Source organism: Lepisosteus oculatus, chromosome 19 (assembly GCF_040954835.1).
Source record: "Lepisosteus oculatus isolate fLepOcu1 chromosome 19, fLepOcu1.hap2, whole genome shotgun sequence".
In the NCBI taxonomy this organism is placed as follows: Eukaryota; Metazoa; Chordata; class Actinopteri; order Semionotiformes; family Lepisosteidae; genus Lepisosteus; species Lepisosteus oculatus.
Window position 1 is genome coordinate 16047967 of NC_090714.1, and position 22373 is coordinate 16070339.

Consider the following 22373-nt stretch of genomic DNA (forward strand, 5'->3'; position numbering starts at 1 on the left):
GCAGCTCAAGAACCAGTACGTTCGCGACAGACTGATGGCATCTTTATCCCCAGCTGGAGTCCAACTGTGCTGGACCTCCTTCTTCAGGCCAGGACACAGTTCTGCAAAGTCATGCCCTGGTCTAGAGTCCACTTTGGGTTTCACGGTCTAACGGATTATCTAGATAAGACTTCAGATCTTGTGTCACTGTATTGCCAACTGAAAAGGTCTTGTCAAAGACTGGAGTGACGTTACCCAGCTCTGTGTTCCTCAGAGCAGGGCTGATCACTTCAAGTGTAGAGTGATTGATTCCGGGAAGAAATGTGCACCTCCGAGTGTGTTTATTCACCATGCTTGTTAAAAACAAAAAATATTGTTCATATTTTGAAGTTTGCATTAACAGGGAGAAGGAAGACTTGTAAGTGATTTAAAACTGACCCGAAAATCAATCCCTCCAGTTTCATTTCTCAAACTTTATATCCTGTTTCCTTTAAAAAAACAACCCATTGCTCAATGCCAGCATCATCTTATTTGATGGTAAGTCCTTGTTTAAAATAAACATACACATAAAATAAACAGCTTGCTTTCAATGGGGATGTTCCAGATTTTCACATTTCAGTTTTGTTTGTCTTCCTTTTCCTTAAAATAGAGGTCAGTTTCTGTGGTGTCTGAATTATTGTAGAAGTTAAAAGCCGTTTTGAAAAAAATATTAGTTGTGAATGTTGAACTTGGATTTCCAAAAAAAAGGGACATTTTCGAAATGGCCAATTTATGTCTTTCCAAGTCTGGCTAAATGTAAAATACCATTTGGAGATGCTTTGTACCTAATGCACTTACATGGCCAACATAACTTTAGCGTTTCCTTATTTAAAGGAAAAAATACTGAAATCAGTGCTGAAAACCTGTGCTCCTCCTTTTACTGTTTCTGAAACTTTGCTTCAGTTTCTAAAAGTATGACAATAAAAGAAAATCAACTAAAAAGTTGTAAGCCTTTCTTTACAGAGCTACAAGTGTGTTTTGTAACTCCTGGGTGTGTTTGTGCTGATAACGATGCTGTTCACACAGTTATCACGTAATTAAGTGATACACATAAAATATTTCTTTTGGGTGGTAGCGTCCCGGTAGGTTTGAAATGCCGAGATGTGTGGAAGGCGATGAGTTGTAGTGATGGTGTTCTGCCACCTGATGGCGACCTAGGGTAAAATAATTTAAATAGAAAAAAACTTCTACGACCCCTTAAAGTGATGTAGCCTTCCGATTTTAATCGTATTGGAAGATTCCGATACAAAGTAATACATGTTTATTCAATTCGAGATTTTTTTTACAAAGTTTTAAATTATTCTAAAAACGATATATTCTATTTATTTAGCCGGTTTTTGTAAATGGTTACTTTGTCGACAAAAAAAAAACGTTGTGGTTTTTCACTACAGTACGTCAACACCGCTCCGAAATCAATTTGAGTTTCGTTTTGTCAGAATGTTGACACCTGGCGTTATTAAATGCACCTGGTCATGGACATGACCAATAATGTCAGTAACCTGCATTTATCTGAAGCGGGGACCCAAGTCAAGTTGATTCCAGGCTGAAGAGAGAAGCTCCACAGCCAAGACGTTGTATCTCATTTCATTTCGGCATGGAAGGTACATTTCTGGTCTCTGCATTGCGTTGCGCTCGTCATTGCTTAAAAACCATGGTTAGAAGATTACCCATATGCCCAGCAGACTATCTGGAATGTTCTAAGGACGTTGAGGTTAAAGTTGAAACAGCTCTGGCGGGTGTTACCTTTGCGTCGTCTTCCTTGTGCCGGCCCGCCTGGTCTAGAGCCCCGCCGTGCTCGCTCGCTCACGACACCTCTGAGTGGTTCCCAGAAATGTCTCTCTATCGTGCAAAGAACGGACTTTGGGAAGTCCGGAAGGTTATAAGTGTGGCATAGCAAGGGGAGAAAAAAAAAACTCCAACGATTTTTCTTCTGCGTGTTATATCGTGTCTTTTTGTTGGAAATATATTAACGCACTTTAATGTGTTGGGTGGCCAGTAGGTGGCGCTCTTCCCCCTGGAACAGAATTCCCTAAACCAGAGGTGACCAGGGGCACTGTGCTGTAGGCGTGACATTCCTCAGACGAGATGTTAAAGCAATGTTCTGACACCTGCTCCTCTAAAGGCACGAAGTACTGTTCAGGAGACGGAGGCGTGAGCCAGGGTCTCCAGAATCTGGCCTCCTGATTTTCTCCCTCCGCTCTCACCTGCCCTCCTGGTGGCAGCGGAGTAGAGAGGGGAGAGACCTGCCCTCCAGTGGAGTTGGGAAGGGGATCTCCGCCTGTAGTAAAGACCTTCAGATCCCTTGGGATCAAAGGCATCGGACAAAGATAATTCATTCCAACATCACCTGATCCGTCGAGAGTCCTACGCTTTTAGCCATGTGCTCTGACACTCTGTTGGCGTTTCGAACTGTTTCCTCGTTTTGTCTAGCAGATGACGATGATGTGTCAGCATACACACCTCGGTCTTTTTCATTCCTGAACTCTGCAGGCTCGGTGTGTCCCCCCCCCCGACAGCTGTCGCTCGTTTTCCTGCCGCCTGCGCGGACCATGTGTTCGCCCAGCCCTGTATAAATCCTCTAAATGGGAACACACCAGCACGCCTCGCCTCTCTCCTCCTCTCTCCTCTTACCTTTGCCTCGAAGGCTGGGGACATGACCAGCACCCTGAATACTAAACAACCCTCCCCAAACGTCTGTATTTATCCTTTCCCAAAAGAGAAGAGAGAAAACGCAACGTTTCAGCTGTGGAGCCTTCTTCAGGTGTCGAAGGCTCCACCGCCGAAACGTTGTGTTTTCTTTCTTCTCTTTTCAGCAGGGAATAAACCTATTACTTGTTCCTCTGCAGTCCTGACGCAGCTCCCCACCTGTGCTTATACTTGTCTGATCTGCAATTTGTTTTTTTACTCGGAAGGAATCTTGAATTGGCCTGCAGCCAACTACCACCCGGCGGTGGTGTAACTGTAACCGTCCAACGCGACGGGAAGAGATTAGGTCTTACGTGCAAGTCGTCAGTATCGGTCTGAGTGCGCGCCGACACCTGTCATTAAGTGGTGCATTGTGCTCCTGCTCCTGGGATGTTTACAATGGCTGAGGAATGCGGGGGGTGCAAAGTGCAGCACGCGCGGGACGCACTGGCGCGCGGTTTGAGCGCTCCCGCACGGGCTCCTGCCCGCTTGGCAGGGGTCACGGGTGGGTCCGGCCGCGCGGCGGGCGGGCGAGAGGGCGCCACTCCGCCCTCCGGCCCCGCGTTTTGCGCAGCGACAGGCCGTGGGTGGATGGGGGTGGGGGCACCCTGGAGCCCTGCTGCAGCAGGTGAAACACATCGTGTTTCCGCGTCTTATTAAGACTGTACACATAAAAGTTCAAGTAGGCAGCTGGGTCAGAATGCAAAGAACAGGTAAAGGTTTATTCCACTCTGAAGGGAAATGAAAAGAGACACAACGTTTCGACTTCAGGTGTGACACCTGTAGAAAGCTCTCAGCCGAAACGTTGTCTCTCTTCTTTTGAGCTGACAATCTTTACCTGTTCCTTCATCATCATCATCGTCATCGCGTACATGCTTTAAGAATTAATCTTGCTTTCCATTAGTGAGATCCAAACCGACAACTACGCATATTGTAATAGTCTTACTGCCCCCGTATCTTAATCGACTTAAACGATCATGTAACAATTCCCATCATTACCTAGCATTATCCAGATAGATTGTTCTGAATGGTAATAAAACGAATATCGATGAGCTATTAATACTACTATCACGGATCCTGGAACGCTCGCTTCCTGGCACACTGAATATTTTAAAGGGAGATTGTAAAACCGTGAGGGTTAAAGGAAAAATATAGAAGTGGAGTTGTTTTTCGAAAACAGACGTGACCGAAAGCAGCCAAGCGTTGACATGAATCAGGAGGTGCGTTGAACGGAATTCGCAGCGATGAATGCGAGGAGCAGAGCAAGGCGTAGGTTTAACTGACGAGTGGAACCCGGCGCTGCGTGCGCACAACGAGGCTCCTCCGCGTTGTTTTCGTTTTTAGCCGAAGCGCGCCTGTTTGACGTCGCTCCCTCACTGGCGCAGCCGCGTCCTCTCCTCCGGCGGAAAGGTGAAACCTGGATACCGGCGGGCCAATCGCAGGGCTGGAATCTGTTTAAAGGGCCACCGGAGCTCGTGGCAGACCTAAAAGGAGGCGATGTGACAGTTCTCTCGCATTGCTCCCCGTCGACACCCGCCGAGACCTCCCCGTGGTGTCACTTGCGCTGACACAGGAGTCTAGAAGAAAGAAAAAAAACTGTTCTTGTTTTTTCTCTCTCTTTCGCACAACCGAGAGAGAAAGGAGGTTGGGGGGTGGGTGGGGGGAGAAAGATTTTTTTTCTTCTTCTTCTTCTTCTTCTTCTTCTTCTGCGAGTCAAGAGGGATATTGACCTCAGCTGGAGACTTGTATGCCTCGGCTCCCTGTGCACCTGTTGCGCGGAAGAGATCTCCCGTCAGCTGAGCCCCGCAGCCCCGCAGAGTCCGAGGTAACGACCGGGCCGTCGGGGCGCTCCAGCAGCGCAGGGGGAGAGGGGTGGGGGGCGAGGAAGCTTGCGCCCCGGAAAAGTGGCACCTCGTTCCTAACTCCTTCTTTGTAAATCGCAACCCAGAGGAATGCCCGGATCCGCAGCCTGTAACTTCTCTTGATTACAGTGATATTACCAAGTAGTGATGAGCAGATGACCGCGTCTCGGAGATCCTCCGTGGGCAGCGGGGGCTGTCTGGCTCTGAAGCTACCTGTTAGAGTGAGCCATTACTGACACCCGGCTGCGTTCGCGCACCGCGCAGCTCTGCGCTTCTGTAGCGCAGCATCCATTGAGTCTGCTTTGAAAGTTCACGTTTAAAAAGCGTTTTAATCGTGATGCGACGTTAACGCGGTATACGCTTTTTTAAAAAAAAAAAAACAACCTCTGTTCGTTTAACAGCTGTGCGAGAAGTGGACGCGTTTCAGACAGCGGCTCGTCATCCGCCGCGGAGCGCTGTGCAGGATGCCCGTCCTCATGAGCCCAGAGATCGCCACCAAGTTCAAGGAGAAATGGATGCTGCTGCATCCGGACGAGCAGGACAACATCAGCGGCTCCATGAACCTGGACGACAGCCTCACCAGCCTGCAGTGGCTGCAGGACTTCTCCATCCTGAGCGCTAACCTGGAGAGACCCCCCAGCTCGGGCTGCCACCCCCAGCACCCGCCGCACCTGAAGCACCCGCAGGCCGCCAGCGAGTCGCCCGCCAGCCCGCCCGCGGGCGACACGGCGGCAACCGGGATGCCGCCCAGCCTGGGCAGCCCCGTGACCTCCAGCAGCGCCCTGGCCACCGGCGGCGGCGGATACCCGCCCCAGCCCGCGCCCTGCCCCGGCTACCGCCCGCCGGCGCCCGCCAACCCGCCCGAGGAGATCGACTACAAGACGGATCCCCGGGTGAAGCCTCCCTACTCCTACGCCACGCTGATCTGCATGGCCATGCAGGCCAGCAAGAAGACGAAGATCACCCTCTCCGCCATCTACAGCTGGATCACCGAGAACTTCTGCTACTACCGGCACGCCGAGCCCAGCTGGCAGGTGAGCGAGCCGGCCCGATGAATTATTTATGCGGGTTTGGGAAAGACAGGGAGGGGGGAGGGAGGTGGTTTGGTGAAGAGGGGGATCTGAGGAGTACAGTATCTGAAGTGCAGATGTCATTCTAGTAATTGCGCTCAGGCATTAGGTATCAGTGAGGCAGCCCCCCAGCTCGGTGAAAACGACGGCGCTGGTCAGGCGCGGCCGGGACTCTCCCTCCACCAGCCGGCTCGACGCGCTGGACCCCCTCGGGCAGTCCTGAGCCGAACGGGCTGTCCAGGGAGGGTCCACTCGGATTCCGCGCCCGGTAAGGCGTTTCGGTGGTGACCTCCGCCCTGGTCATCTCGCAGATGGAGTTGGTCCTGTCGGGCTTGCTCGCTCCACATGCCCGGCCGGCGCTGCGGACTGTGAGGAGTATTGCTTACAGTCCACAGACTCCCGAGTTCTCATGTCACAATGGGGATTTTTTCTTTTAATGGGGGGGTGGGAGAGAAGTCAAAGAAAAAAATGGCTTCAGGTCTGCGAGAAGTTTTCTGCGTCACGGACACACGAGTAACGCGCACGAAAACCGCTCCGTATGTAATGGGGGTACGGCGGGTCTTTGGAGAGCCTACAGATGTTAGAAATGAACCCCCCCCCGGTTTGTTAAAAAATTTATCAGCTGCTCCTGGCAGCACTCGGCGCGTGCGACAGGTGTACGCCGGGTTACACAACCCCCCTCCGCGGCCGCGAGCCTGCCAGGTGCCTGGCTGGGAGAGAGCCGTGCACCTTCTTAAAGAGACAGTGCCCCCCCCCCCCCCACCTGCGCCCCAGGGTGCACAAGCTAGCACTGGGGTCACTAGAGCGCTGTCGACGCGGCTCGCAAAGCGCTTCGCCAACAAGAGGAGGCAACGGATATGTTTAAGATTGGGTTGCATAGTTGGAAGACTTTATTTCTGCTGGAAACTCTTACTCCGGGAGGTTGTGCAGGGACCTGGGTCCAGTCCTGCAGGGGTAGACGTCCACGTTCTCTTCGTACCAAAGTCCTTCATTTGATCATTTAACTAGTTATTGGCTGAATTGGACAAGTCGACAAGCCTTTCCTCGCTCTTAAGCAGATGGAGATTAAGAGAGAGCTTTGAAACCTGCTGTCTGGAAGCGATCTGTGGGGGCGGTGTTACAGTCTCTACAGCCGCTGCCTCCCTGTCTGCTGGTTTTCATTCCCTTCGGGCTCATCTCCGCTTCATAACTGCAAAACCGAACCTTTCACTGGGCCAGCAGCCTGACCGACATGACCTTTTCCATCGTTTCCTGATCCGAAACGGCGATGTTTTCAAATCTCTCGCAGTTCCAGAGATGAAAGTAATCAAAACTGTCCAGTCAGTTAATAGTTTTAAATCTGGGGTTTGATTGACTTTTGCTGAGCTCACCTGGAAGCAAAGCCAGCAGGTGTTGGGACCGCACGGGAGAGCCAGTCTCAGGTGTGAGCAGAGCTGCTTCTCCAGGGGATGAAGGACACGGGTGGCCTCCAGTGGGTCTGGAGCGCCACAGTCCAACTTTCAAATCGGCTTTCAAATCTATATCAAACTTTCCAAATCGACGATTTAAGAATGACTTATAAGACCTGCGGGATTGTAACTTTCTAGGTACAGAGCTATTTTCTCCTGCTTTTCAATTAAATATCCCAATTTGCAGTAGATTCCCACCTCATTCTGGAGCACATCGTCGATAAGATAACAGCTGCAATAATAGATCGATAGCATATCCTCTTGTCGAAACAATGAAAATATGCGTTGCTAGAGTGAGGAAGACAAGGTTCCGTTGCTCCCGCTGTTGTTGTCACCTTATTTCCCCAAAGACAATACCAAGACATTGGTACCTCTCACTGCCGACAGTTCTCTCGCTTGTTTTCCTGGCGCATTACACAACGTCTCCGGTAACATTTTTATTACCAAGAGCTCTGACCTTTAATCACGCCGTTTTGCACCTTCGAATCCCGGGAGTAACTGAAGAATCACCTCGCTGAAGCGAAAGGTGGAAGTCTTTATTTTTTTAAAGGTGCACTTTTGACAGCGAGCACAGTACTGCAGTCTCGGGACCCAGACTCAGAACAGAGCACCCGCCGCTCTCTTGCTGTACAGGATTCTTATAGTTTAAGATGAAAGTAAAAAAATACGCGATTGGATAAAATATGTAATTTGAACAACTCGCAACTTGAATGCAGAATATTTACTGCTTTCTCTTCAGCCACGGTGTTAGCAGTGTTCAGTGCGACTGAGTGCGACCTGCCTCTGTCTGTGAAAGAGGCCCTCCTGCTTGAAGAGAACTACCTAGGAATCTTTCACCAGGGGTGGTTTCAGGATCGTGCTGCCCCTCCACCAAGTCCATCACAAGAAAGTGCCCTTCACAGCGTTTTTCTCCTCCCGGAAAAGCTGGCTGCTTTAGGTGGAGTGGAGTGTCTCAAGGGTGCATCTACAATCCCTCATGCACACAGAGCCTCTGCAGATGAGAATCACCCCCACGTCATCCATGCTCTGGTGGAGCACCTCGAGGTTCAGAGCAGCGCGGCCTTTCTCTTTTCAGCGACTGGGGATTCGGCGATTGTCACTCCTCACAGGGCCACAGTCCGCTCCCCCCTCACGGCCTGTGTGGCGTTAGAGTGCCCCCCCCCCCTCACTCCAGGAGCTGTGGGCTTGCTCCACGCTGCTGTCTTTGAGAGGTGCTCTCAGCTGATTGGCCGTGTGCAGTGGCGAAGCCCTGTCAGACTGGCCGTGTGTGTGGGAGTCTCACTCAGACCGAGTGCCGTTGTTCATGAGTACCTTCAACGCAGCGGCAGCTCAAGACCTGCCACACAGGACAGGACGTTCTGTCCATGCGTTTGTTAGGCAATCTGTCAGCTGCCTTTTCCCTGATCCCTTATCATTTATTGAAATCAAACAAGCACCAGCAGTACTTTCAGAGGAAGCGTCAAAAAGTCGTACGAGGGCCACAGTCTTATCCTCTCACATCAGGGACATTTGGTAGTGGAGCTGTTTGTGCACAGCCTGCTGGATTTCAGCCTTTTAATTCTTTTAATTCTTTAGCATTAAACACCTTTTTAAATATCTAGAGATGGTTCAAAAGCACAATGTCAAGATGATGTGCAACTACCTAACCAAAAGGGAGGAGTTTGAGCACTAACAGAATTATAGCCTCTGAAAATGAACCGAGCAGATATTACAAGCAGCTGATGACAGAGAGGGCTATTTACAGGCTTTTGAAGGTAATAGGTTTTGCACAAAGTCCGAGATTCTTTCGCATCAAGCACACAGTGAAACATGGACATTGTGAAAATGATGAAGGAACCTTCCCAAACTGCTATTCCCTCAGAGGTTAAAGGCCTCCATATTTATCCATGTCTCTACGTGCAGCGAGCTCGGCTTTGTCCTTAAGGATAATATCCTTATTTCCACCCATGAACCTGCTATAACACAGCCTCCCATCCTGCAGTTCTTCATGGAGGTTGTTATCTGAAGTCAGCCTCACACACCTGTATCTGATCACCCCCCTGAGCTCTGTACATCTCAGACAAACGCCTCTCTTCGCGTTTGTCTCAAGCTCTCCTCCTATGTCCCATCTCCTCCTCGCCGCTGCCCCCTGCTGAGAGGGTGAGCGGACCTCCTGGGGCTGCAGCTGCCCCAGGGTGCAGCGCTCGCGCGGGAAGCCCTTGCCCCCCCAGTGCACGGCGGGTTGGTGACGCTCCGTCTCCCCTCCCTCTCTCTCTCCGCAGAACTCGATCCGCCACAACCTGTCGCTCAACAAGTGCTTCATGAAGGTGCCCCGGCAGAAGGACGAGCCGGGCAAGGGGGGCTTCTGGCAGATCGACCCCCAGTACGCCGACATGTTCGTCAACGGCGTCTTCAAGAGGAGACGGATGCCGGCCGCCCACTTCAGCGCCCCGCGCCAGAGCAAGATGTCGCCCGTCCCGGAGGCGTCCTACAGCCCGGCCGCCGGCGGCTACCAGGCCCTGAGCGGCCAGCTCGCGGCCGCGGCCCGCCCCCCTGCGCCGGCGGGCGGCGGGAGCAAGCGGAAGCAGCCCTCGCCCAAGAGGAGCGCCAAGCTGGGGCGGGGCCCCCAGTCGCCCCTGCTGGCGCCGGAGGCCGAGGCGCTGAAGGGCGACTTCGACTGGGCCTCCGTCTTCGACGACGTCTTCAGCGGCGGCGGCGGCGGCGGCACCTTCGAGGACCTGGACCTCAACGCGGCCCTGAGCTCGCTGGGCTGCGACCTCGACCCCGGCCTGCAGGGGCGCCACCCGGGCGGCGGGGCCCTGAAGTGGGGGTTCGCCGAGCTGGCCGGCGGCCTGGTGGGGACCCCCCAGCCCCCTCTCGCCCCCCAGCAGCAGCACTTGGAGGACTGGGCGCTGTTCTCCGAGCAGCAGCAGCAGCAGCAGCACCACCCCTGGGAGGAGCTGAGGGAGGATGCCCAGGCCATCCCTCTGGCCTTCGACCAGAGCTTTAACTTCTGCGAGGGCCTGTTCACCGAGATGCAGCCCTGGGACAGGGTGGAGGCCTACCTGTGACCCTTCCCTGCTGGTTGGAAGACTGACGGACCTCTGTTTTGCTACATTAGCATCATACCTTCCCTAGGAATATCGAACATTTAGAGTTTTTTTTTCTTAAATTTGTATTTACAGAAAAGAGAAGCTATTTCCATTCTTTTTTGAGCTGGGGGGGGAGGTTACAGGCCTGGTACACCGATAGCAGCGGAGGGGATCCTTTACAGTCTGGCTGAAGCTAGGGCCCTCCCGCTGTTGTGTGCAGAAAGGGTGTCAGCTAAGTGTAGCTGGGAAAGACGATACGTGTGTGCGTATAGACTCACAGTTACCTGGCAGGACCCTCATGTCCAGGGTCCAGACAGTACAGAGACGCCGAAAGTGAAGTAAGGAGACCGAAAGCCCCCCTGACACTCCAGATCTCCTCCGAACTCGAAGTCATATGCACTTGCCACTTTGAAATCCCCCTGCTGTGTTTATGAAGATGACCCTCCTACCAGTACAAGGATATGCAGCTGCTGTAGAGAGGTACTGGAGTTGAAGAACAGCACCGTTAGATTCCTCATTCCCCTTTTTGTTCTCCTTCTTTGTTACAGTCTTCTAATATGACCAGAGGATGCAATCTTAAATACTGTAGCCACAGGAGATTCCTCTAATGCAAGATTGAACTGCGGACTATGACTGTTATAAAGTTGTTTTGCCACTGAACCACAATGTGCTTTTCATATTGCAGCTCGTAAAAAAAAAAAAAAAAACGTCTCCTGCAATTGACTTGATTGAAAATAACCAGCCGCATGACAGCATTTCGATTGACAGGAGGGATTTATCAGCACACACACACACAAACTATCTGGGACAAGAAACTAACATCCGGTGTCGAGTTCGTGGTGCGTGTGGAGGATGTGGCTGTTAGACTCTCAGACTCTCCACTGAAGTGCTCCAGAAGAGGAGCTGTAAAGTACAAATGCGATTCAGGGTGATGGGTTCGTTATCTTTCCTTGCCTTCATGGTAACTGTTCTTGGGTGGTCTTGTGCAGAATATTTCTCTGTTCTTAAGATGCATTTTCAAGACCTAACCCTCACCGGTATCTCATCTAGAGTTACAAACAGGCCAATCACCTGCTGTTTGCCCTTACAGCCCAGAAAGTTCCCAAGGGGCTGTTTTTCAGCTTTTAATCTGCTGCAATGAAACAGGCTCTTGGCTGGGTTTACTGTAAGATTGCGGCCATGCCATACTTCCATTACAAATCGGGATTTGCTGGAAGCCAACTGGATTTCTAAGGAAACAGAGACTTTTGGCATTCCCTGCTGCTTGCCTTCAATAAAGACACAAGCCTGGAGCTGTGATAGACTCACAACCGAATGGACGTTTCTCCGCAGTAGAATGAAGGGTCTTGAGATGCGTGTAAGAAAATGACAAGTCAGATGTTAAGTGAGGTGTCTGTTTCCTGGAGTCACTGTGAAATACTGACTGAATGAAGCATCGCACCAGTGTGTGTGCAATCTAATGTTTTTGTATTCATAAGCTGTACGAAAAGCTTCGATGCAATAAATATTGTGGATTTTGATCAAGGGCGGTCTCATGTATTTACAGGTTTCAGAACACGTGCATGGAGAAGAGCTACTGAAATGTACCGTTTCCTAATTTCTTCTCCATCTCATTTCCTAATCTCTGCAGTGTGGTTTCTCTTTCCCTTTTGCTACATTAAAAACTCACTTTTGTATTTTTAATCATGCAGCATTTTAAATCTTGCCCACATTAAGTGCAATTGTTTTTTTTCTAAGCGTCTGAGTCTATTTACTGTCCTACTGAGATTCACAATGTTCTGAAAATAAAAAAAGAAGCTTATACCACTGTCACACAAAGGACATATCTTCAGGTCAACAAGAGCAATACCCCTTCCTATGTCCAAGCTGCCAGAGTGTACTCCAGCATATACAGTATCACAAAGCCCCATAACAGCACTGGCAGATTTGGTCAAAGTGCAGAATGGGCTAGGAGCTTTCTTGACACCCAACCTTGCCCAGCGGAGTGAGGAAGAAAATGTTAAAAAGACAAAATGATTGATCAGGAGCCTGGTAGGCCATTGAGAGAAGGGTGTGTGGACAATGACTCAGGACTCCTCGAAGAGAGGGAGTCAGTGTTCGCAGTGCAGACACTGCGCTGAAGGCACTCCGTGAGAAAGTGGTGTACCTTCCCTGGTGCAATCAGGCTCGCCTTCAAGGGGCGTTTCGGTTCGTGTGCCAGGGAGGTCAGCCCAGAAGACACCAGCTTGCGATCAGCCGACCCCCCCCACTGCTGGCCAGGTGCAGCCATGCCAGTCAGGACCCCAGGCACTCCGCACTCCCCTCGACTTCCCACAACGCTCTGCTGCGCTTCCCAGACAGAGGACAGGGCAGGCAGAGCGCAGGGTCAGCCTGGGTTCAGGCAGGGCTATCAATCAACAGGCACCTCCACCATCCAGGCAGACGGCAGAGGCAATGAAGGCAGAGGAGAGGCTGGACTCCAGAGAGCTGAGCAACGAGCAGCCCCGTTATTAGAAAAATGCTGCATTTCTATACCGCATCCACGCCTCAGTAATCGACATCCTCTATTCCAGTCATGAACCTGGCATTCAAAAGACTCACTGATCCTGCTAGTTACAGATTTTCTTTTTCCTCCCCCCCCGTGCTCCTTGCCTATCCACCGCCCCCCCACACAGCCATTGTGAAGATGCCGTTTTGGCCCCTGACAAGGAAAAGATAAATAAACCTCAGTCAAGCCTGAACTTGTTCCCCCTGCATAAAATTTCAACACCCAATTGGACAAATAGCTCTGCTGCGATTTCTGCTTTCTCCCAAGTCTGCTGTTCCGGTAATCTTTGCCTTGCACTTGGACAGCACGGCACTAGGTGTTAAGCAGAGTGTCAGGTGGAGGCAGGCAGGCCTGGGCTTGCCCAGGGCCGTTGTGCTTCTCCGTGAGCGCGCCAAGGCCGCTGAGAGCTGGCTGGAAGTGGCGAGCAGGCAGCAGGGTGGAATGGTGCCGGCTGGAGCCCATCTCCTTCTGCAACAGAGCGAGGAGCCCAGCCTTCTGTCAGGGAAGCTGCGAGCTCTGGGGTACAGGGTGGGGCTGGAGCACCAGCACAAGCACTTGCCCACCTTGTGGGCAGCTGACGTTGGCACCTGTACGCTAAGCAAACAGCCCATCGTCCTCTCCTCATACCTTGAAAGGTACAGTATGTCACATTCCTCTGGTAACAATCACGTACCATGGCAATGGAAACAGAAAGCATATATACACACTGCATTTTAAAATGTAGGGATCCAAAATGTCACAGCAAACTTCAGTGAAGTTTTGAAAAGAGGATTATTCTGTAACAGAGAACAACAGAGTGATTTTTTTCTCCCTATCTGATCTTTATACCATTGTTCAGAAGCACCTTATACACTCTAAAACCTCTGACTTCTTAAAATTCTTACACAGTCCGCTATAGGTTCTCTAAATAACAGCTTGAGAAGCACATAGTTTAGGTTCAGTATAATTAAAGCTCACTTTATAATCCTTTATGCAGGTTTCCATATATGAGACAAGGCTATGCCTTAGCCAGCCTAGCAGTCAGGGTCTTATCTGACTGCAACAGGTGTCAATAGTCTATTTCTACAGCACACAAGAAAATCGTGCACAGCTCATTTGTTGTGACATGGAGTTGACACTTTGCAGTTGCCCTGAATAGAGCACTCTGCTTCACCACATGCTCTTAGTAAGGTGAGAAAATTCTTATGGCATATCAGCAGAACAAAATCACAAGACACGTCAGTGTAATACCCAGGGACATATATGGAAGACACATGGCTGACTTTTTTTTAAGTTGCAGTTTTCCCAAACACAAACTGAATGTTTAGGTTCGGTCTTAAAACTTTCAAAGCGGTCATGTCAAACCAAGTCACGGTGAACAGAGTTATTTTGTTTGCGTAACAAAAGAGTAACACACACACACACATACACACACAAACACACACGCTCGATCATGCTTGAGCTTTAAGAGAGCCCTGAGTGCCTTATTACATAAAACAAAGGTGGTCATAAAAGGAGACTTCTCGGCCTAAAATTTGTTTTTATACAGGGAACAGACAGCAAGGTGAAACAGAAAAAAAGAAAATGATTAACCAGTCAAGATGGTTTTCTCCTCCTTCTGGCTAGAGGTAAATGTAAGGATCTAGAGAATCCAGAGAATATTTCACATTCCACCAGCACTCAATACTGGCAGTCTGGACTATTATTATTATTATTATTATTATTATTATTATTATTATTATTATTATTAATCCGTGACTAAGTATCTGCACAGAGACACAACAACCACGTGATCAATCTGTAATGCTATGGTACAATTCTATGATTATATTTTCTGTAGTTTGGCCACAAGCGTATCTTGTTATCAGCATTTCCTTACATCCTATCGGGATTCCAGCACCGAGGAGAGCTGAGCTGAGGTCCGAACCTCCGTGGGTGTATTCATGCTCCAGGAGGCCTCTCTGAGGGACCATGGCAACATGCCGGTGCTGTACTAGTCTGCAGCAGAAAAGCTCCCTTGCAAAATCTGATTGATAAATAAATGTCATTTTTTCTGCTGGGCTGTTTGCAGGCAGTTCCCAGTGCCCGGCGGTGTTAGATAAATGGCTTCTGGCCTCAGACCCTCCTGGCTTTTCATTGTTTTCTTATCTGTTTGTTTTTTGTCTCTTCACACGTCTCCCGACTGTACAGCGGATTCCCGGGTCTGGATCATGAAAAGGATGACCGCTGCAGCCCGGCCTGCCCCCCCCCATCAGGCTGTGTCAGTGTGAGCCCCCAGCAGGCCTGCAGGTGTCAGCATGCTGCTCCCCGCGGCGGCGGCTCTCCGGGCGAGGGCCTGGCCTGCCAGATAATCTTATCTCCCGGCTCGCACGCCCCCAGTCTTCTTTCAGGCGCCCGTGTGCCCCGGCGGCCCGGACATGTGTACCTGTCAGCAGAACAAGGGCCGCTGTCAGGGCTCCCTGGTCCGCCGGTAGTTTATGTGCCCGCGGTCGCCCCCTGCCAGCGCCGGGGAGGTGCTGATTACAGGGGGGTGAGGGCACAGCCAGGTAGAGCCAACGAGCAGGCTATGCTATCGCTGGCACACTGGCTGACTGGGAGAGTAGCCCATTACTGCTTAGACACCCAGAGGGACAGGACGGAGCTGCAGGCTGAAATACTGACACCTTGTAGCTGAAACAGGGCCATTCACTAACTAACATAAAATGGAATGAAGATTGCCTGTTAATGTATGCTCATGTGTAAATGGCACCTCTGTGATGTTTATTTAACCCTAGTTCGTCTTTTCAAATGGTAATGAAGATGTCCGTCTGCATGCAAAAGAAGTGAATGACGTTTCGGGCTGCCCCTCGGTGTGTTTGCACTCCTTGTTTTTGTGAGGGACGTTCAGCTCAGCAGTCCACAGCACAGGCCTGAGACGTTTTGGTTAGAGCTGTTCTCTTTCGGTTTCGGACAGAGAGCGCAACAGCCTTGGGAGTTAAGACCAGCAGCTCCTCTCCAAGAAGGAGGGGGTCCCACACAGTCACTGCAGGATTGTTCACGACGAAGCTGAAAAAACCCGAATTTCAGTTCTCACGTCCGACGATTTTATTTGCACTGGTTTGCAAGTCCATCTTGCTTGCATCTGGGCACTGCATGCATTCTGGCCTGAAAATGAGCTCTGTTTTTTGCAGCTTGATGTCTAAGTATACTGCAGGCCTCTTTCATCTCTGGAGCAGCCAGAGTTGTCCTTTCAAGTGGGAGAGGGAGAGAGGGTGAATGGGGGGCCTTAGTGGGGTAGGAAGTGTTCGGAAAAAGCCGTGCCAGGAAAAACCTGCAGCAAACCACAGTCACAGAAAGCTTTTCTGAAACCAATTGGCCACAAGTTGGATCTCCACAGATGTTGAGAACTCTAAATTCAGCCCAGAGTGCTGTCTGTTCTTTTCCTCTCTCCTTTGTTTCTCCCCTCTGTGCTCCTGCCCGAAACCCCAGGGATGCCGAGCTGCCTCTGAACAGGGGACACAGCCCAGAGCCCACCGAGCCTGCGGCCCGCGAGTACAGAGCTCATGGTTCCTGAGTTACGGCTCTCACTCCCACCCCTGCAGCTGCACAAAGACCAGGAGACAGAAAGACGGAGAGGAAGCGTGGGAGAGAGTGCAAAAAAAAATCTTTTATTATTAGCGAGCAGATTTGACAACGTTTTTTACAGGCTAGGCCAGTATGGCCTCCTCATTGGAGACTGACACAAGGCTCTTGTTTTCAAGCTGTTTTTTTTTTGGGGGGGGGCTGAATGGCAGCCAAGCCTGAATTCACAGGCAGGTGGAGATGACAGTCCTGGGACAGGGGGCAGGGGTGTCTCTGGCACCCTCAGACTCAGAGCTGAGAACCCTGGGCCGCCACAGCACCAGCTCGGAGGGACCACCCTGCGGGTCACGTCCGGAAAGAGAGCAGCTTTGCACATTGTTTAGAATTGCCTCAGGAACAGATGTAAGAGCCCAGTTTGTAAAGCCAGATCTCACAGGCAGCGTCGGGTTTTAGTTTATGAATGGACCTGGCTGTACAAATCTTATGACAAGCGTGCTCAAAAGCTGTTCTGACCAGTTTATTATTAACTAATGTGTTAGCATATCATATCAGCTGTTATTATTTGATTTGTTTTTGGGCTTGGATTTGAAGGGGTCCTTATTGAATAAAAGCCATAGAGAGAACCCCTGCAGAGCACAGCGAATGTTCGGCAGTCTAGAGTCTCCCTTGTTGAACTAGAAAGAGGCATGAACTTCAAAGGGAAAGTTAAAAAAAAAGTTCCTTTGCAGCACAAGTAGTGGGGAGACACTGCAGCCGATACCAGCGACCGGCCCTGGTCAGAAGTGGCAGAACGAGGCCTACACGTCAGAGCCAGACCTGGTGAGCTGTGGGGACGTGTGGAGCTTTCCAGAGGGCTGCCGCCACAGAGGGTGGGCTCCGGAGAGTAATAGGTGGCCCCTGCTCCTCAATGTCAGGAAGCGACTTTATCTTCCGTTTCAAAGCCGAGAGGACTGTCGCTGGGGGCGACAAAGGCGAGCTGCTGGTCACCGGCAGGGCAGGGTCAAAGGTTGGAGGCTATAGAAAGGGCTGGGGTCCACCCAGTTTGATTGCTGTCCCTGGTGGGTTCCCTTATCAAAGGCTGCTGCTGCTGCTGCTGTAAAAGCACAGCAACATGTAGGAGAATAATGAATGTGTGGGATTCTTTTGAGCACTGTACCCTCCATTTAGTAGCGGAGAGCCCCGACCTCTGACTCACTTATACTAGATCACAGGGCTCACGCGGATCAGTCCTGTCCGAAGCACTGGCTGGTGTTGTAAGTTGTAAATGTGAGTTGCTGTGGATGGAAGCCTCAACCAGGTATCTATATAATATATACACACACTCAAGAGCTCAGCAAAACCTGCATGGCTGTGTTGAGCTGATCTGCTCTGTCTTGACCAGACGGGCTCGATGGGCTGACTAACCTCCTCGTGTTTCTGACCTCTGCCCCTCGACGGGCTGGTGGCCCTTCCCTTCTGAAGACACGCTCGGCCAGTTCACTTTGACCTAACAGGACTTTTGTCATTTGCTAACTCCCAATCTGAAGCCCACATTCCAGCCCTTCCTCCCAAGAAAATATTCGCCGATCACCAAGCCAATCCTGAGCCAATTCAACCCATCAGCTGGCCAGCAAAGACTCCAGTTCCACCCACAGCAGAAATTTCTGGGACACTAGATAGATCTAGTCTAGACAGCCACTCTCACGCCCCACACTCTCCCTCGCAATCGCCGTTACATTCCCAAACCCACTGTTTCACAATCTCATTCCTAATTGAACCCATCACATTCCCACATGCACCAGATTCCACAAATTCTCATGCCCAGACCAATTATCCAACCACGTCCCTTTCCCTGCAGTATTTAAAGCTCCCTCACACACCAACCCAGGCTCACTATTGAGAAGCCTCCTGTAGTATTCTCTTGTGTGTGTTTCAACCCCTTTTGACTGATCTCCTGGTTCCTAATCTTTGCTCCTGCCTTTTTGGTCACACTCTTTGGGTTTTGTTTTTCAGATTGGCTTTCTTGGATTTCCTTGGTTACTGGACCCATTGCTTCTCCAATTGACCAAGCCCCTGGATGATGTGTTTCGGATTGGCCCTGTGCTACTCCACATTCTGCAGGATTCTTGGCTATGCATAAGGATCCTCATGTTCTACCTATCGGTTCCCTGCGGTGCCTCTTTGCACAGTACACATGGAATGTGCTGCAGAGGGAAATGGTATCAGCTGCTGTCGCAGGGCTGACTGCTGATTGGGACCCACTTTCACCTCCCGTTGGAATGGGCCAAGCCCCCCTCCCCCCTGCCCTAGTGAAATTCTCACACACGCACAACAAACAAGGAAAAGGACAGTGGCAGTTTCCCGCTGGGTTTCTCAAGTCCCGGTTGCTGGAGAGAATTAATCACATGGGGGAAGGAGAAAAACCTCAAGATGGTCTCGGTGAGGGGGCCCTGGTTTGGTACAGTAGACGCTCCTTCATCTTTTTCACTTGGCTGAAAAGCAGCTGTACTGTGAGGAGCTGAGGTGGCCTCCAACCTGCAGTATTAACGGGCTAGTATGTGGGCAGTGATGAGCAAGTGAAAGGCAGAGGCGGCTGTCCTTGGGCTACTTGTCTGTGGCCTCGGGAGTTTATCAGCACGTCCGGCGGACAGTCGAGCGCTCTGTGTTCATTCGCTGATCAGGTGGGAACAAATAAGAGAAAGGAAAATGCTCCTTCACTAATCTGTGCAGGTTATGCTATTTTTGTTTCTTCACCATCATCCAAATGACATTTGTGATTATTTTTGCTAATAGTGATTTAAAGAAAATAATTCAGAATTGATTCCATTTGTGCATCAAAATGGTTTAGGCTACTGTTTGCATTATTCAGAAAGATTGATAGAAAAACAGGGCTGTAGTCCTGAGGGGCAAGTAATGCTTCAAAAGTGTGGCCTTGCTTTTACATCTTGTCAAACGCAAGGAGGTCTGGTTACTTACTGGGAGTAATGGGCAGAGCAAGAGCTGAACTAGGAACCTCTGGGTGAAGTGTTTCTTGTCAGCGGCTGGACCCACGGGCATCTTGATGTATGGAACCACGTAGCCGTTTTGGGCTCTTGTGCACTTGCTGTGTTCTGCTTTCATTTCTCACTGGTTTGCAGGTGCCTGTGCTGGTGGTGTTCGTGGGATTTTTGAGGGTAATAACTGCACTTTAACTACTCTCTGTCCACCGCTGCTGGGGCGACGTAAATCCTGTAAGCAACGGGCATCTTTTAAACGTTTTTAAAGGTCTGCCTTCTCCATTCATCACACTTATTGGGTCAGTGCAGGCCGCTGTCTCCTGGGGCACAGAGGGCTTTCTTTTTGATTTTGGACTTAGATTTTGTTGACTTTTTTTTACCAAATAGTTTGTACTGGACATGAAAAGAAGGATCGCTGCAATATATATGAACTTTATCTGCAAAGCAAATGATGGTGGAGAGAGAGTCTCATCGGAGGGGATCGAGAAGAGGTGAGCAGCCAATGGGAGTATAACTGAGTCACTTTGATGCCCTAGTGAGAGGGAAACTGTATACTGTATCTTGGTTGACGCCACCTAAACTGCTTGTCCACAGTGATGGACAGGGAGAAGAGTTGCATGCAAATACAATGAAATGAGTGACAGAGACATTCTGCAGTGAGTATGATTGAGTATTATTAGATGTGTTAGACGAAGTCCTGTTGGAGTTGTTTAGCCCGTTTATTCCTGAGCTCAGCTCCGAAGGTCCTGGTCGGACTATTTTCCCTGGATGTGAGACAAGTGCAATCCAAGGCAGGAATTTGTTACTTGGCTGGTGTGAGTCAGAGGGCGCCCCCCTTTCCTGGCAGTTTTGACTGTTCACTTCTCGGAAGAGACTGAGTCGAGAGGAGAAGGTTTTTCACAATGAGTCCTCCCACTGGAGGTGGGGGCTAAATCAGGTTGTTCTGTCATTTCAACTCGTAATTGAATGACAACCCCCCCACCCATATTGGCTAGCAAGAGTATTCTCCTAGAAAGCATTTTTGTCTTTGGGGAGAGAGGGTGAGGATTTGGAGGAGATTGGATTATAGGTGAAAATCGCAGAAGGTAACACACTGAACAGTCTAATCATGTGGTTAATTTAAGAGAGGTTCCTCGCCCCGTGAGGGGATCACCAAAACCAGCAATTAAATGGAGATCAGATGTCCACAGGGAGACGTGGCCCTGCTAGGAGCTGGCAGGTCAATGATTCTGCAAGAAAATATTTGCAGCACCAGCAGCTAGAAAAGGCATGATAATGACCGTCACAAACAGAGTGGTTTATAATCCCTTCAATCATGAAAACAATTTGCATTGTTGGGGGTGAATATCTGGTTTCCCCCTCCCTGCTCTGATCTGGGTGTCCATGGAAAGCTAGCACTCACATGACAAAGACAAGGAAGCACATTAGCATCACAAAGCAAAGTAAAGCCTGATAAAAAAAAAACGCATCCCGTTTGGAAATTTACGGAATGGCAGCAGTTCTGCTGGTTTGACCATCGTCTTCCGAGAATAAAGGCCAGCTTTATTTGAATATATTACGCCAAACAGTGACTCTTTGAAAAAAGAGCCTGTGTTTTCCAAGAAAAAAAATCAATATTCATATGGGAAAACCTATTGAATTTGTGCATGTAATAGTGGTGATTATTTTTAGAAAATCTTGGATATATCATGGAATTTTCAGATCAACACGCAATTCTTTTTTTTTTATGTGGGTAAATAAACTTGCAGTCAATACAGCAGGGACTTGTCACTGCAGTGTGGGCATGCCTTCCCCAAGCTCTCTTGCTATGATGTCCTTCATTCTGCATATGCATTTTTCATTTACTTTTTTTATATTCTTCTACAGAACAATGAGCTGGCGATGATGGATAAGTACACGTACAGACAGGGTCCATTTAAGGCTGGTGTTTAACTCAATTACACACAGAAGCGTCGTGCTCAGGATCTCAGTGAAACTTGTTGGGGAATTAACTGGAGGAACTCTCTGACTTGCCCAGCCTGTTGTGCTGTGCGACTGTATAATTGCGTTGGGCTGAGAACACAGTGTGTGTGTGTGTTGTGCGGAGAATTCCAAAGTGTGATGCTCAGAGATTCAGCCCTGAATGGTGTTGTAGGCCTTGTGCTTGTTCAGTGGAGTCTGAAACCTTTTTTTCCTATAAATCAACCATTCTGACTGCGTTGCAATGATTAACGACTCCTCAATTCTAATAAGACACAACTGCCCCCGCCCCTGCCCCCAATCTCTACTCCCCAATCCTATCCCAAAGCTGAAAATGCAGGAGGGGCAGACTTATTTTTTTGATGTGCTAATTTCATTTATTCCGACGTAAGCTCGCGCGCACACACACACGCATGCATTACACGCAGTGCTGTTTCTGCCTTGCTCAGACTGAAGCGTTTCTGAAGTGTGAATGAGAACTGAGATGCAATTAGGGAAATCCGTGGAGTAAAAGGGGCGATTCAGGCGGCCCTTGGGGACGGAGGCTGGAGATTCTCACCATTTTCCCCTGGTTTTCCTCCAGTTCTTCCCAGAAGAGCAGGCTGTCACTTCTGTTAAACAGAAGGGTGGGCTTGCTTTAGAAAACAACAATGCACTTGTTGTTAGCAGAAACCCACCACTACACTCTGGCTTATTCCACAACAACCCCCCCCCCACCACCACCATCACCACCACCCTCACCTCACAGTTAAAAGCCTATGACAAATGGCCAGTTTCCCCCCTTTTTCTCTCTTCTTTACTCCTTGGCACATCTTATTACATTGCTGGAGTGTGAGAAAATTCTTGGCCCTGAATTCAGGAGCTTTCACAGCCACAGCAAACACCACTACGCCACTTCTCAAACAGATGGCCACTCTTTTTCTTTTTTTTTTTTTGGTAACTTTGTCACATTTTCTTTTTTTCCAGGCCTCTAAAAATTGATATGGATTCAGAGCAGGAGGGAAAGACATCTAGAAGTCATTGACCTGCTGGGGATACAGTGGCGCTTGTGGAAGCCTGCGTGGTGTGAATGTACATACGGTTGTAAAATAAACTGTACTGTAAAGAACGTTTCTGCAGGCAGGCACACAGGGTGGAGGGCTTGGAGACTTCCACGTGTTTTCAAAGAGAAATACTTAGCAGCACAGATTTGCCTGAAGAAAGGGGTGGACCACATAG

The 22373-nt window shown here is 49.8% G+C and overlaps 2 protein-coding genes across 11 annotated transcripts in view; both read left to right on the forward strand.

Annotated features, from left to right (window-relative positions):
• The first annotated feature begins 4184 nt into the window (after positions 1-4184).
• foxj1b (forkhead box J1b) lies at positions 4185-11678 on the forward strand. Its single transcript, XM_069180947.1, has 3 exons — positions 4185-4528; positions 4967-5599; positions 9345-11678. The coding sequence occupies exons 1-3, from the start codon at positions 4451-4453 to the stop codon at positions 10131-10133; spliced, it is 1500 nt and encodes a 499-aa protein (XP_069037048.1). The 5' UTR covers positions 4185-4450; the 3' UTR covers positions 10134-11678.
• Positions 11679-18147: 6469 nt separating this feature from the next.
• Positions 18148-22373, forward strand: part of aanat2 (arylalkylamine N-acetyltransferase 2) — a 40651-nt gene continuing 36425 nt past the window's right edge. For 5 of the 10 annotated variants that reach the window (XM_069180891.1, XM_069180894.1, XM_069180897.1 and 2 more), the window contains exons 1-2: positions 19480-19852; positions 22122-22226. The gene's annotated coding sequence lies outside the window, so the exon portion shown is untranslated. Of the gene's footprint in view, positions 18882-19478; positions 19853-22121; positions 22227-22373 lie in introns of those variants that run through there. The other 5 variants (XM_069180901.1, XM_069180904.1, XM_069180893.1 and 2 more) reach the window with 4 other exon arrangements.